General features: G+C 34.7%; 1 protein-coding gene across 2 annotated transcripts; it reads right to left on the bottom strand.

Annotated features, from left to right (window-relative positions):
* Positions 1–2311: 2311 nt before the first annotated feature.
* On the bottom strand, positions 2312–13591 carry LOC129414667 (beta-1,4-galactosyltransferase galt-1-like). Of its 2 annotated transcripts, none has more exons than XM_055168742.2 (3): positions 13521–13591; positions 11501–11650; positions 2312–4317 (listed from the first exon to the last, which is right to left on the bottom strand). In XM_055168742.2, exon 3 carries the CDS (start codon positions 4305–4307, stop codon positions 3009–3011), a length of 1299 nt encoding a protein of 432 aa, XP_055024717.2. In that variant the 5' UTR covers positions 4308–4317; positions 11501–11650; positions 13521–13591; the 3' UTR covers positions 2312–3008. The 2 variants fall into 2 exon arrangements, with proteins under 2 accessions (XP_055024717.2, XP_073723454.1); XM_073867353.1 differs by lacking the exon at positions 13521–13591 and adding an exon at positions 12189–12236.
* Between the last annotated feature and the right edge of the window lie 576 nt (positions 13592–14167).

Below are 14167 nucleotides of genomic sequence, written 5' to 3'. Positions count from 1 at the left end.
AACCATGACCCCATAGCAGGGAGGTTGGTCGGTCAGCATGACCTGGTCATCAGGTTCCTTAGGAGGGCAAAGAGATTAAATCCACATTGTTCTCCCTCTATACCCTCTTGGGATCTTTCCATGGTGCTTAAATGTCCCCAGGGTGCCCCCTTCGAGCCATTGTAGTCGGGGTGCATCGAGTTTCTCTCAATAAAAACTTTGATCCTGACTGCATTGGCCTTGATAAAGAGGTTAGGACACCAGCATGCATTCTTGGTCGACGATTCGTGCCTACAGTTTGGGCCCACTAACAGTGTTTTAATTGTACCTTTTAAACATATTAAACATATCTGCTCTTCAACAGTCCACAATCTCACAATCGTACCTTTCATTTCATTTTATATAACTACTCAGTCCTTTAAAGGCAGAATAGGCAGGAATCATCCAAAAAAACCCCTTCACAAATTTGTCCAAACTGACCTTATACACCAATACATAAGTAAAATGTAAGTACTCTGAAAAAGAGAGTACAAAAATCGAGTGTCTGTATACCTCTCAGCACTGTTTTAAACACAGCTAACTTTTCCATTCACTCCACCCCCTCCCTTCTGGGTTTCTTCTTAAGCCACGCCCCCAAAACACATGAACGCGCGAATTACCTCAGACAAGCGGAGAGGAAGGAGCGCGGTGCATGTAATAACATCAAGTCACAATCACATGTAATAATACACCTAACTTTATCACTAGGAATATAAACAGATGGCTTTTATAAACGGATGGCTTTTAGTACTCACTCAGCCAGTGTTTTGCATGGAAGAGTTTCTGTGATGAAAGCATTGTTGACTCTGACGAGGACTACACTCCGCAGACAATACCGCTACCGCATCATCGACTCGAGGAAAAGCCACGCGATATTTCCTCTCGTTTGATTGCTTCATTTATTCCTTTTTTGCCTTCGCTGACTGGATATGCAGGTACTGTAAGATGTGAATGCAGTTTCTGTGAGTTGTTAGTGCTATTTCTCTGCTGTACTATTGCTCTTCCTATTGCCTCGTGCACGTTAAAATCAATCGGGTGTGCGCATGTCTGGGCAGATCCCATAGCAACGGGTGGAGCCATGGTCGCGAGAGAGAGTGATATTTGAGCAAGCTAATCATATGTTTCGTCCCGGATGGAAATAATTAACTGTGTTCAACACAGTCGTGAGAGGTCTACAGACACTCGAGTTTTATACTCTCTTTTTTAGAGTACTTACATTTTAATTATGCATTTGTATATAAAGACAGTTTAGACAAACTTGTAAAAAAGTTTTTCAGATAATTACTGCCTACCCTGCCTTTAAGGACACCAGCAACTTAATATCCCATGCTGAGGACCAACAACCAAAATGCAAAATCATTTTTTTATTTATATAACACACGTATTACACAAGTTGTTGCCCTAGGTGCTTCACAAAAGCAGTATAAAGCAGTAATTTTAAATTAAAGACATCACAAACAGGACAATGTAAGAAAACAAAAAGAAAGTAATCTACCACTAACAACAGGTCCAGTCCCCTCAGACTAACTCCCACGATGCATTTAGTAAAACAGCTAAAGGCTTTGCCAATCTAACAAGGGGTGGAAGGTCATTCCATAGTTTAAGACCGACTCCAGAGAACGCTATGTCACCTTTGCAAATACAAGAAGGTTTTCCGATCTCAAAGACCTAGACGGAGTAAAGACCGATGGTGGTGCTAAGTTGTGTAGGGCTTTAAAAACAAGAACCAAAATTTTTTAACTTTCTCCTTACTGGACTGGCAGCCAATTTAACTCTTCCCCACCATTGACAAGTCAATTAAGAGAAAACGCTTCCCTGCCAATGACGAGTTTTTATGGCAATCCATGCTTTTGGTATTATTCACTAGATGGTGCCCCTACCCAACTTATAAAACCCAGAAGCAACCCCTTAGGTCAAACAGTCCGTGTATGTTTTGATCATCGCTCTGAATCTTTTTTTTTTTGAAAGCAGAGGGTCTGTTCTTTTTATGATATATATTGTATGTTTATATATTTATAGAAGAACATTTTCTGGCAGGTATTAAACTTTTGTGAAAATCATAAAAAATGCTGGTGCTGGCTGGCAACTTTTTTATAAACACTGGTGGGGAATGTTAGATCAGGCCTCCACACCACAGACAAAATAAAAAAACTATCCAGCCCCAGATGCCAGATCATGTTAGAAAATATAAGTTAACTTGTTTAACAGGCTTCTTATCAATCGTTGCTAGAGGAGAGCACAAGCAGAGGACATGAGACGAAGGTTTAGATGATAAAATAGAACAGATTTTTATTGATGGACAGGTTCAGTTGCATATGTCTCAATGTTCAAACCTTGTTCAACCCATATCCCCCCAGCATGAATACAACATGCACTGTTACCAAAATAACAAAATGCTTAATAGCAACATCCCACAAACCTTGAGCTTCCATAAACATTCTCTTTATCTATCTCTGTTTACAGACAGACAGGACAGCTTGTGAAACTTCACAAATGTAAGACAACTATAAGACTGGACAACAACTAAATCAATAAGATATATGAAACATATGAATGAATAATATGATAAAATATAGAAATATATTGATAAATGATTGAATAAATGAAATATAATATAGTGATAAAAATGATCAAATTAAATGGATAATAATAAAATAATATTGAATCAGCAAACAAACAATTATATGGATAACTAATGATTATAAAATGATTATGTAAATAAATGAATAGGAATAAACTAAAACACACAATAATAAAAACATTCTGCACGTGGGGATCTAAGGTATGATCCATCAGGAAAGAGTTAAGGATCTCAATAAAGGTGTAACATGGTCCAATTTCTTGGCTGACTTAATCATTCTGGCCGCAGCATTTTGTATGCAGCAAAAAATATGTAACTGCTTAGTTTATTTGCTTGTCCATTTTTAAGTCTGTATCCAAAATTAAGCATTGTATAATCATTTTATTATAATAAATGATGTCAGCTGTAACTAAGGTGTTAACAAACCAGAAAGCTTCAGTGCATTGTCAACATTTGGTAGCAGTTCTTGTTCAAAGTCCCACAATCTTTTGTCCACAATCAGCTGATCTTTGGTAAGATTGCCCTGCAGTGGTTCCCTCACATGTACAAGCCTACATTCATCAAATGAAAATTGGTAGGAATCACCAAAGTGTTTTAAAGAGGAATGCACTGAGGTTTGCTCCTCCAACCTTGGATTAACAATCATTTTAGTGGGATTAAAAACATTTTTTCGGTCAGGTTCTCTATAAATGTGCTCCATGATATTGATACCAGGAATTTTACTCCATTCTTGCCGTTTGAAGCGACCACTGTCATCAAACTGTGTTGTGGGGAACATGTGGTTCTCAATAACGAACACACCCACACTGGGATGTGCAGCTTGAAGGTTTTCCATAAGAGATGGTAAATTGTCATATTTGTAAGGCATGATGATCTCATCGATGTCATTCAGGAGAACATACTTGGATTGATACATGTGTCTATAAATGCACTCGTTGAGTGTTGTCAGCTGACCATAATAATGAAGGTCACCCTTGTGTACGTGAAAATAACAACCTTTAGATGGATTAAGAAACTTGTCGATTGGCCATGAAACAATCTCCAGTATCCCCTCTCTTTCATAATGCTTTAAAAGTTTTTCCAGGTCCGGTCCACAGCTAGTGTTATAGATGACCACTCGCTGAACGCCCAGAAGCTTGTACATCTCTATAGCTTGAGCAACCTGCAGCACATTGTTGTAGTCACCAAAAAGGGTTGAGATGCAAACTGTGAAGGTATACTTGAAGGTCTCACTCATTACACGATTTCTTATTGGCAGAAACTCTGCAGAACGATTAACTGAATCATTAGTTGAGATGAGGACATGTGTTGCATTTTGCAAGTGTTTACCTTTACAGATCACATCCGAGACATGAAATGGAAACCCAAAATGGTCACTGTGTATTTGGACATCAGTCTCAACAGTTGTACATTCATTTTCAGCATTGCAGTAAATGCAGTAAAGTGGCTGAAGACTTTCTCTGTTGATTATGCTGATGACTCGAATGGTCCCATCAATTCTGTGGTCGATGAATGCAGACACCATGAAGTGTTTTGAGTCTTTGATGGGTGTTATTGAATTTAAAGACTCTGGGGTCTTCTGTTTATAATAAACTGATGAAATCCGTATGTAATTAGAATACCAGCTTGTGTAGGTCCATATCAGAATGGCAATAGCATTCAAAAGAAATACTATTCCTAGCAGTCCTTTCGATTTTATGTTTTCCATCTTTTTATACCTATAGAGAAATGAGGGGAGACATATCATAGTTATAAGGGGATTTTTCTAAACTGTAAATGATTTATTTGCTGTTCAGCAAACTAAGAGATCTACACAGAGTTCTGTCTGTGCTCTTACATAAAATAAAACTTTTTTTTTTGTGAGAAACGGTGGTGGAGAAAATTGATCCTGTGTTAAAATTGGGAACAAGAATATTCCATTCAGTTCAATGTAGCTTTACAGAAAATAAATGTTAAGGACAAATACAAGAGTAGAGACAGTATAGAAATAACACTGAAAAAAATGATTCATTGAATTTAATAAATTGTTTTAAGGTAAGTGGTTGCAATCAATTTATTTAAGTTATATTTTAAACAAAAGTTTTATATTTGATTTTACTTTACTAATCTTTTTTGTTTAAATGTAGCTTAAATAAATTGATTGCAACCACTTACTTTAAAAATTGATTAAATTCAATGAATCATTTTTTTCAGTGAAGGAGAATAATAAAATCATAGAAAACAGGATTATTATGAAATGTACAGAATACGTGACATTAAATAATAGGTCTACATGGTATTCTGTATCAAAATATGACTTGGTATTGCTTGTTTTTGAATAACATGTAAATTACTACTCAATGTTTTTCATTTAAAGTAGCCTTATAAACTATTAAATAGGTGAAACACTTTGTTAAAATCCTTTAAAGTGTGTACATAGCAAAGTATTGAATAAACGGTGCCCCCCAGAAAGAATTTGCCCTTCCCCAATAATTTTCTTAACAGACATGAATTAAATTGGAGAGCTAAATACAGTCATATACTTTGATATAACGATTTCGTTAATAACGTGTATTAACTAGAAAGTGCATTTCCGGAGGAATTGCAAAAGTGTGCTTGCTCTGGTGCCGCCGATTTAGTTTTCTATCTTGTGCATCCTCACATTGAGTCCCAAGTTCATGTACAAAGTTTGGTTTCAATACGTGAAAGCGTTCCTGAGATATGAATAACTTCCTGTTTGGGGGTGTAGGACAGCTGGTATACAATAAACTTTAAGTTTATCTATGAAGAGACACTGTAAAACAATAAAACCTCAGGTGATGTTATTAACCTATACACTCTAAGAAAGGATGTGTTAATTTTAACACATTGTTTTGTGTTAAACTATTTAACACCTGTTATTTTAACACATTGTGTGTCATTTTGTGTAGAATGTGAGCTTAAATAAATGAAATGGACAACACAAGATGTGTTAAGGACAACACACTAGATGTGTTGTCCTTAACTAGACACAAGATGTGTTAATTTAACACATTCATTTTAAGAGTGTACATTTTTACACTCAGCTGGAGCTGTTACAGACCTTCAACTCTTTTGTTCTCCTAATCTCATCATCACAAAGGTTTTTACAATGAACATTCTTCTTAGCCTTCATTATTGGGTATCTGCTGCATATATATGTTGTTCTGAGATTGCAATTTTATATTCATGTGTCTCATTAAAGGTCATGGTGCGATGGTTAAAAGGTCTAATTCTAAGAGAAAGTGTACCAAAGTTAAGAACTTAAGACATAGTCTGTACTATTGCGAGGGGTGTCACCTCATGAGAAGATCTAGATTACAGATGGTTAACAGTCCCATTTGGTGCTCCTAGGTCATAAGAACCGACCAAACAAATCCTAATTTGAGATTTTATTATTCTTTGTCTCATTCTATGTAGGTGGCTTGGCAAGAGACTCAAGGAAGCATTCTTTAGCAAGAATCTGTGTGTCTATTGCCGGGAATGCCTTTGTAACTTTTTATTATGTCAGGATTATTCTGTCAGGATATAATCATACTAGTTTTGTTAAATGGAGTATTGGACACATTCACCAGAACTCTCAGATTTATGTCTATCACCTGACTTAGCAAGTTGCATGATTGTAACCAAAGTAATTATTTTTATGATTGGAGCAAGCATGGAGCGGCCAGACATAATGTATACATTTACCCGGCAACCTCTGATTAAGATCAGACTGACAATTTTGTGTCCGTGAGATTTACGAAACGGCCGTTGTATTTTTTGTGCAATATTGGGTCCCTAATGAACGAATAACTAAGATTATTAGAATTTATAAATAATCAAATATCTAAATTATGATCAACAGATAATTTGTATAATGCGCTTAATTCCTAATATATTCAATTGGAGTCAGATTATAATTTAAACACAGAGGTCAAAGAAAGTAATTTAATCCTGATATGGAATTATTCTTTTAGAAGTGCCAAGACACAAAAAACACGAGATCCCTTCACCCTGCATGCCCTTGGTGTTTTTTTTTTTTGATGTTGTGCATCCTCACATTGGAGACCCAAGTTTGGTTTCAATACGTGAAAGCGTATCAATTATAGCACTAATGGTGATGGGTGATGACTGTCTACATATTGTTTGTGTAATATTGTCTTTGTTTTTATAGTGTAATTTCGTATGGTGCCCTAAATTTAATATTTTCTAGATACAGAAGTGTGACTACCTTTTCTACGTATTGTACTGCAAAGCCTTTTTAACCATGTCCCTATGTCCCTATGTTTACATCATTTTAAACAGGCAAAACAAATAATAACAAAAATGATGTTGTCATTTCAGTTAAAAAATTTTCTATAGAAATCACTGCACAGGTACTACAGAGGTTTAACATTTTGTAGCACATGCCAAAAAGTTGTAGCACATGTATAAAACAACAACCACAAGTGAAGTTCAATGTAATATATAGTTGAATATCTTATGATCATATGAAATCAGTTTTATTTTTCATAAATTCTGCTGTAGTTTATTGCCCAAATTAAATAATACGGCGACATAATACAAGTGTAGTTTATTCATTTAAATTCCTAGATAGTATGGTGTTTTTATATTAAAATAAATGTTATATTAAAAATGTATATTTTATATAAGCAAGTTAAAGTATATTTTATATTATAAACTATTTGATTGACATTATATATATTTGAAATTATTCACTGAAATATTATTATAATTCATATAAATTCATATATAATTATCTATTTAAAATATATGTTAATTTTGTAAGTATGTTTAATTTTTTAACTGTTTAATTTTTAGTAATATGCTAATACTACAGAACACTAGATTTTAATAGTTTACTTTATCAAATATAAGTTCGGATTTTTAATTTACAGAAAAACTTTTATTTTGTCACTTTGCCGTAAAGACGGTTCTATCCGACGCACGTGGGCTGAAGCGATACACATCTGGATCTGAACTTTACTTCCGGTTTCGCTTTTTTTAATAGTCTGACTTGCTAAACTGATCTCTTGAACAAATTCCTCGTCGAAAATAACAAATATTTGGGACTTTGTTGTTATTTATTCTTAGCGGAGTTTACCAGAAGTTACGTGCGGACCACTACAGCCGCTTGTTTATGTTGTTACTGCTGAAACCGTCTATAGGATAGATTTCTAGAGCCTGCACTTTAATCAAAATAAACTTGTGAAATAAACTCTTAGAGCAGCTCTGGAGATTATGTTCACCTGCTGCTCATATGTTAAACCCACAAGTGTCACACGTGTAGTATGTTAAATCGCAAAACTTATTTACTGAAGAGACACGCAGAACAAGCAGCCTCTTGCCTTACGCGCGATAAAGGGTTGTGTGACAGTAATAATGTTACATGAGGAAACACAGAACTCCATGTGTAATTAAACAAAGCCTCGAGGCAAATCATTTTTGACTGACTCAAGTGACTCGCACAACCCAGATCAGTTTAGTGAGTGACTCCTAACCCTCACTCAGCACTCTACTGCCCCTCTACCACTAACAGAGCCTCAACACAGAGGGCTGCCCATCCTCCACTCTGCCAGCAACACAGAACCACCTGTGAACACCTGTCTGTAAATAACGCTGGGAAAAATATATATTTTACGTTTTTCATCCTCACATTGGAGACCCAAGTACATGTACAAATTTTGGTTTCAATACGTGAAAGCATTCCTGAGATATGAACTACTTTCTGTTTTGGCGGCTTCCACGCATAATTAGTTTGGGCTGTGACAGGCAAATGCTTACGAAAATTAAAAATCCTTCTAGTAACTTTTGTGAGGCACTTTTTGCAAGCACACTTAATAATAAGAAAACTTATGAAGAACAATATGGGGCTAATCACACCAAAACACGTTTTAAACGCTTGGAAACGCAATGCGCGACGCACTGCCTTTTAAAAAAAGAGCAGTGCGTCGTGCCTTGCATTTCCAAGCGTGTTTGGTGTGATTAGCCCCTAAGGCCCTGTTTACATTAGAGCATTTGCGTTTTAAAACAGAATTTTAAAATGAAAACGATCCTCGTTTATACTGGCATTTTAAAAAGAATCTTCATCCACACTATACACGACCATAAACGCACGAAACATGACCAATCACATAACTGGGCATGCGCATAAAAGTTTAAAATAACTTATTACTCTAATAATTGCTTACTTTTGCGCATTTATGCAGCCTAGGGGTGTGTGATATTGATAAACAATTCATACTGTACCTGGATCCTTTGCCGGCAACTACAACAGACACTTTTTTTGAACCAATAAAAATGTGTTCAGGAAAGTATTATATTGTTCTAGCTCCCCCCTACAACATATTAATATGATTAATAGGTTAATTTTGATGTTATAAACCAAACAGAAAGGTCTTTATGATTTAAAAAGAAGCATTCAATTGAACAGCACTAAACAGTAGCGAACTGGAAGCAAAAATAAATTTTAGCAAATGCAAACTTAAATCAAACATAATAAGAGGTGAAGTATAGCCTTAGCCTACAGAAATGCTTATTCCTTTAATGTGTAGGGAGTTCCTCTTCAGCCATTTCTTGCTGCTATATTTATAATAGTTCATTGTTCGCAGTTCATATTTATGATCTTATAGTCAATTTGAAAATGTTCCTACGAACTGACTGTATTCTTCAGAAAAACACCAAATAACGTATCTTGCCCTACTGTCGCTGTTCCCTCACACACGTTCTCCGACAAAAAGCGTGGCCGACTAAAGTATTAAAAATTAATATGACGTTAATTTTTGAAAGTGTGCGAGGTCCGTGCACGTCCTCCGCTAGCAACACAGAAATAGCAAAAAGCGCAATCGGCAAAACGAGTATTAAATATTAATATGACGTTGATTTTATTGTTTTTATTAATTTATATTCACAAAACTTATCAACAAAACATCAATTAAAATTAAGAGACAAATTATATGAAACGAAATTTATTTTAAAGTAGCAAACAAAACTTAAATTAAACTCGAAAGTAATGTCTGACCCATTACAATTCTCCCTTTATATTGGCCTTTACAACGCCCTATATGGCGTTTAAAATTACAGTCTATCTTTCGTAATAAGCAAACTAAATTTAAACAAAACATAAACAGCATTACAACAATATTCAAACCCAACAATACTCAAGCATAAATATAAAACAGACATTATCTATAAGGATACATGTTAAAACAATATTGCGTTTATAATAGCTGGTTGGTAGATGTTTACTATTTTTTGCAAAACCTCCGTTGCAAACCTTCATTTATCTGAATAAAAATAATTTTTACTTTGAAAATGATGCGCTGTCACGTTAACATCAGCTGTTCGTTTACATAAGACTCCGTCTACGTTCATTTACACTGCAGCGCAATGTCTGAGTTCTCAAACTAAAACAGGGTCTGCAGCGTTTGCGAAGGAATCCGTTTATGAGGGTCGAAACGGTGGTGTAGTGTAAATGAAAGGCGTAAATGTAGCAAAAGTAACACGTTTTAAAGGATAAACGCATTAATGTAAACATAGCCTAAGTGTGCTTTTTGCAAGCATACTTAATAACACTATCATATACAATATGTTAGGAGGGTTAAACTTGCTAGACAAAAGATAGGCTGCAAAATGAATGAACCACTTGTATACAGGAAAGACAGCATCAAACCACTACAAATGGTAGGCAGGTTGAGGAAACAGCATCAGGGCTTCAGGTGAGGTTTTAATTATTAGCCTTTGTCAAATTGTCAATTCATTTGGAGTCATCAGCATTGCTATTTTGTTTAAGGATGCTTAACCAATCATCATATTTATTTAAACATGGATTATTTTATTATTTATAGGTAAAACTCAGAAACCCATGCTGTAGGGCAGGCTGAGGGAGAAGCAGCTGGACCTTCAGGGCTTCAGGTGAGGTCTTTAGAACTATGAATGATCAAAGCGTCAAGCAAGGAAGTTTTAAGAAAATTATGGCCTTAAAGCGGAACTTATTTTTTGTAACAAAATTTGAGCCATTTAATGTATGTTTTTCCCCAGAAATATTTATAGCTAAATAATATAGCTAGCTAATGTTAGCTTTTAACCTTGGACTTTTTGTATTTATAAATTATTAAATGTACACTACTGTTCAAAAGTTTAGGGTCACTTGACTAAAAGGTTAACTATGTTCTTAAAAATAATTTAATCTGAAGGTGTATGGTTAAATGCTTGAAATTCCTTTTGAAAACAAAAATATACCTGTGCCAAACAGATTAATTTAAAAAACGAAAATGTAATTTTAAAATATTATTTTTTTTGACATAGTTGACTTATAGAATATTAAATATGAACTCCTTTTATATTCTTTAAAATTCATCAAATTGAAAAATGTTTGAAAAAGAAGCTTTTTAAGCTTAGTACAGTTAGTACAGTTTTGCAATTTCTAGGCAAAGGGTGACTGCACTTCAAATGATAAAATATAATAGTCATCTAGTGGTCAAACAGCGGGTACTATGTAATTATTTTCGTCTGCACACATTTATCTAGATAGATTTATCGAGATAAATGCAAGAAGCTATTGTCTATTGACAGTCTTCTCAGTAAAAGTTCAGCCTTGGGGTGGGGTGGAAATCCCCACCAAAACTGAGACCAAACCTACGCCCTTGTCTTCATGGATAACTTGACATAGTTTATTCAATTCCACCTGTCTTTTCCTCTTGTTGGGTCTGTTCTTGCATTCCCACTCTCTCTTTCATTGTATGTAGCTTAGTATTTTTTTACATTATGTTGCCTGGCTGATTATTTCAACCTGGAAAAATGTTAGCATGCTATATTTCATATAGGCCTTTATTTTATTGATTTCATTTGTATATATTTTTTGAGAGGTTATTAAGCTTTTAAGTTATCAAGAATTAGATAAATAAGTTGTTTTATAATTACCTAATGAAAGATGATGTGAATGTGTTGTCAACAGTGTCACCTACAGACCGGAAAAGATACTGCACTGTTTAACAACTCGACACACAGCTCTGCTCTTCTCCTTCACTTCTCCACAGCAAATTTTTGTTACAGTGTCGTGTGAGCTACACACTGTGTAAAATAAGCATGTAATAGGACAACAAATTAGAAGTAATAATAATAAAATGTATATATATTTTTAACCCGAAACATTTTTGTTCTATCCTGATCATCAAAGGTTTCTGACAAAACATTAGGGACTAAGAAAAAAAGATAATTTTAGTTAAACACATGCCTTTAGTGGGCACTTTGACGTCAACATTGATGTCAAAATTACGTCATGAAATAGGTAAAAAAAAGTAATTTTGACGGCAAACTGTCGGTGTCAATGTAATGTCAAGATTTTGACCTCTGCTAATGTCATTTTAATGTCAATTCTACATCTATTTAAAAATCCATATAACTTTAAGAGTATTTTTTCACACAAATTTACCTGTGGTATCAATCGGACACCCTGAGACATCAACAATCAGCCTATGAAACGCAACCATGGTGACAAACAACAACAAAGCTTCATGCCACAATGCATGTTGGGTATCAGGATTGTAGAAACATCATTCATAACTTCCATCATGCATTGCAACATGAAAAAATTGTGCTGCTTTCTTACCATTTACTGTCACCATTGTTGAGATTTGTATCAGAAGTCATGAAGCCCCTATAAAGCAAAAAAAAAACTAAAAAAAAAAAAAACTAAGGCATTACAGGGGTCTTATTCAAAACAGTGTAATTTTTTATGCTTGATCTCTTCAAGGGGGTCACACACAGGACGCGCAGCTTAATTTTTCAGACTTTGTTTTGACATAAATTTCACATCAATTTGACGTCTTATTTCCTGACATCAAATCAACATCGATTTAATGTCAATGATATTGACCTGAGATATAGGGACCAGAAAAAACATGTCAGATTGATACCTTTGTTGGGCCCTAATAGACGATTTCATCAGTAACAACATAAACAAGCGGCTGTCGCGGTCCGCGCGTAATTTCCGGTAAACTCTGCTAATAATAAATAACAACAAAGTACTTTAAACGTAGTTTATTTATATAAAAAGCAAAAAACAACAACACATAGATTACTTAGGAAACCAAAACATTTGTTATTTTCGATGAGGCATTTGTTCAAGAGATCAGTTTAGCAACTAAAAACGAAACCGTAAGTAAGGTTCGGATCCAGACGTGTATCACGTGCGTCCGATGAAACCGTCTATACAACCACAAGGAAATAATTACAAAACATAATGAAAATATGCATTCATGCACATCATATATGGTCGTCAAAATCTTGACTATTTGTTGATGTCAAATTGATGTCAAGGTGCCCGCTGAGTACATTTAGAAAAACTGAACTCAGACCCACTGAAACTAGCAACTCTATTACTATTGTTGTTGTATTTGTTAACATTAGTTAATGCATTAGTTAACATTAAGTAAGAATAACAATGAACAATACTTGTAAAGCATTTATCAATCTTAGTTCATATACTGTAAATTTCAGTATTACCAAACTTTTAAAATCAAAATGTATCTGTTACAGTTACATTAGCAAAACACCAAAGTTGGTACTGCAGCACAACGCGAAGTGCATTATTTTCAAATAAATTCAAATAATTAATACATTTAAACATGAACAATTGTATTAACATTAACTAACTTTAACAAAGACTATAATAAATGCTGATAAATTATTGCTCATTGTTGGTTCGTGTTAGTTAATGCATTTAAAAATGTTAACAAATACAACCTTATTGTAAAGTGTTACCAATTCAAAAACGTCTTAGCATTTGTCATAGAATTGCCTATTACAAGAAGTGAAACAGACATAAGTTCAAAGTCTTGATGTGCACTACAATGGACATTAATAAAATAACAATTTGTCCTAGGAAATAATTATGCTAGCCTTAAAAATTCAGTCAGATATTGCTGAGATATTTACTTACACCAGTGGTTTTCAAACCTGTCCTGGAGGACCACTAGTACTGCACAATTTGCACGGCTCCCTCATTAGACACACCTGGTTTAAATATTTAGCTCATTAGTAGAGACTGCAAGACCTGATCTGGGTGTGTAATGTAACTGAATAAGGTGTGTCACAAAAGGGAAACTTGCAAAATGTGTAGTACTACTGGTCCTCCAGCACAGGTTTGAAAATCCCTGACTTACAAGAAACAATCAAAGAAAAATGTTTTAAAACTTACTTTACTTATGAATTTCATCCTTAGCTTTTTTATCTTTCATAACATGTGCTTATTGAAATGGCAATTATTTTGAAAAGACATAATAAGTAGGTTGGCAAGGCACACCCCCTGACATGTAATATAATTTTAAAGAGAAAAATCACTTTCGGGAACAACAGGAATTAACACCAAGGCTTTGAACTGGTTCACGGAGAGAATTTGAAAACGTTTGATGTTTTGCAAGGAACAGAAACAAAACCAGAAACTTTCAAAAAATATATGTTCTGGAACAGAATCATTTTTGTAATTGTTTATTTTACTTCCGGTCGTCGTTGACTTATCGAACTCACCGGTCCAACTCCAATCAAACGTGATTATCCCTATGCCCTTCAAAGATCAGAACTCTTGAT

Source organism: Misgurnus anguillicaudatus, chromosome 5, assembly GCF_027580225.2.
Source record: "Misgurnus anguillicaudatus chromosome 5, ASM2758022v2, whole genome shotgun sequence".
Lineage (NCBI taxonomy): Eukaryota > Metazoa > Chordata > Actinopteri > Cypriniformes > Cobitidae > Misgurnus > Misgurnus anguillicaudatus.
Note: the sequence above shows the minus strand (reverse complement) of the source record. Positions and strands in the feature narration are given on the sequence as shown.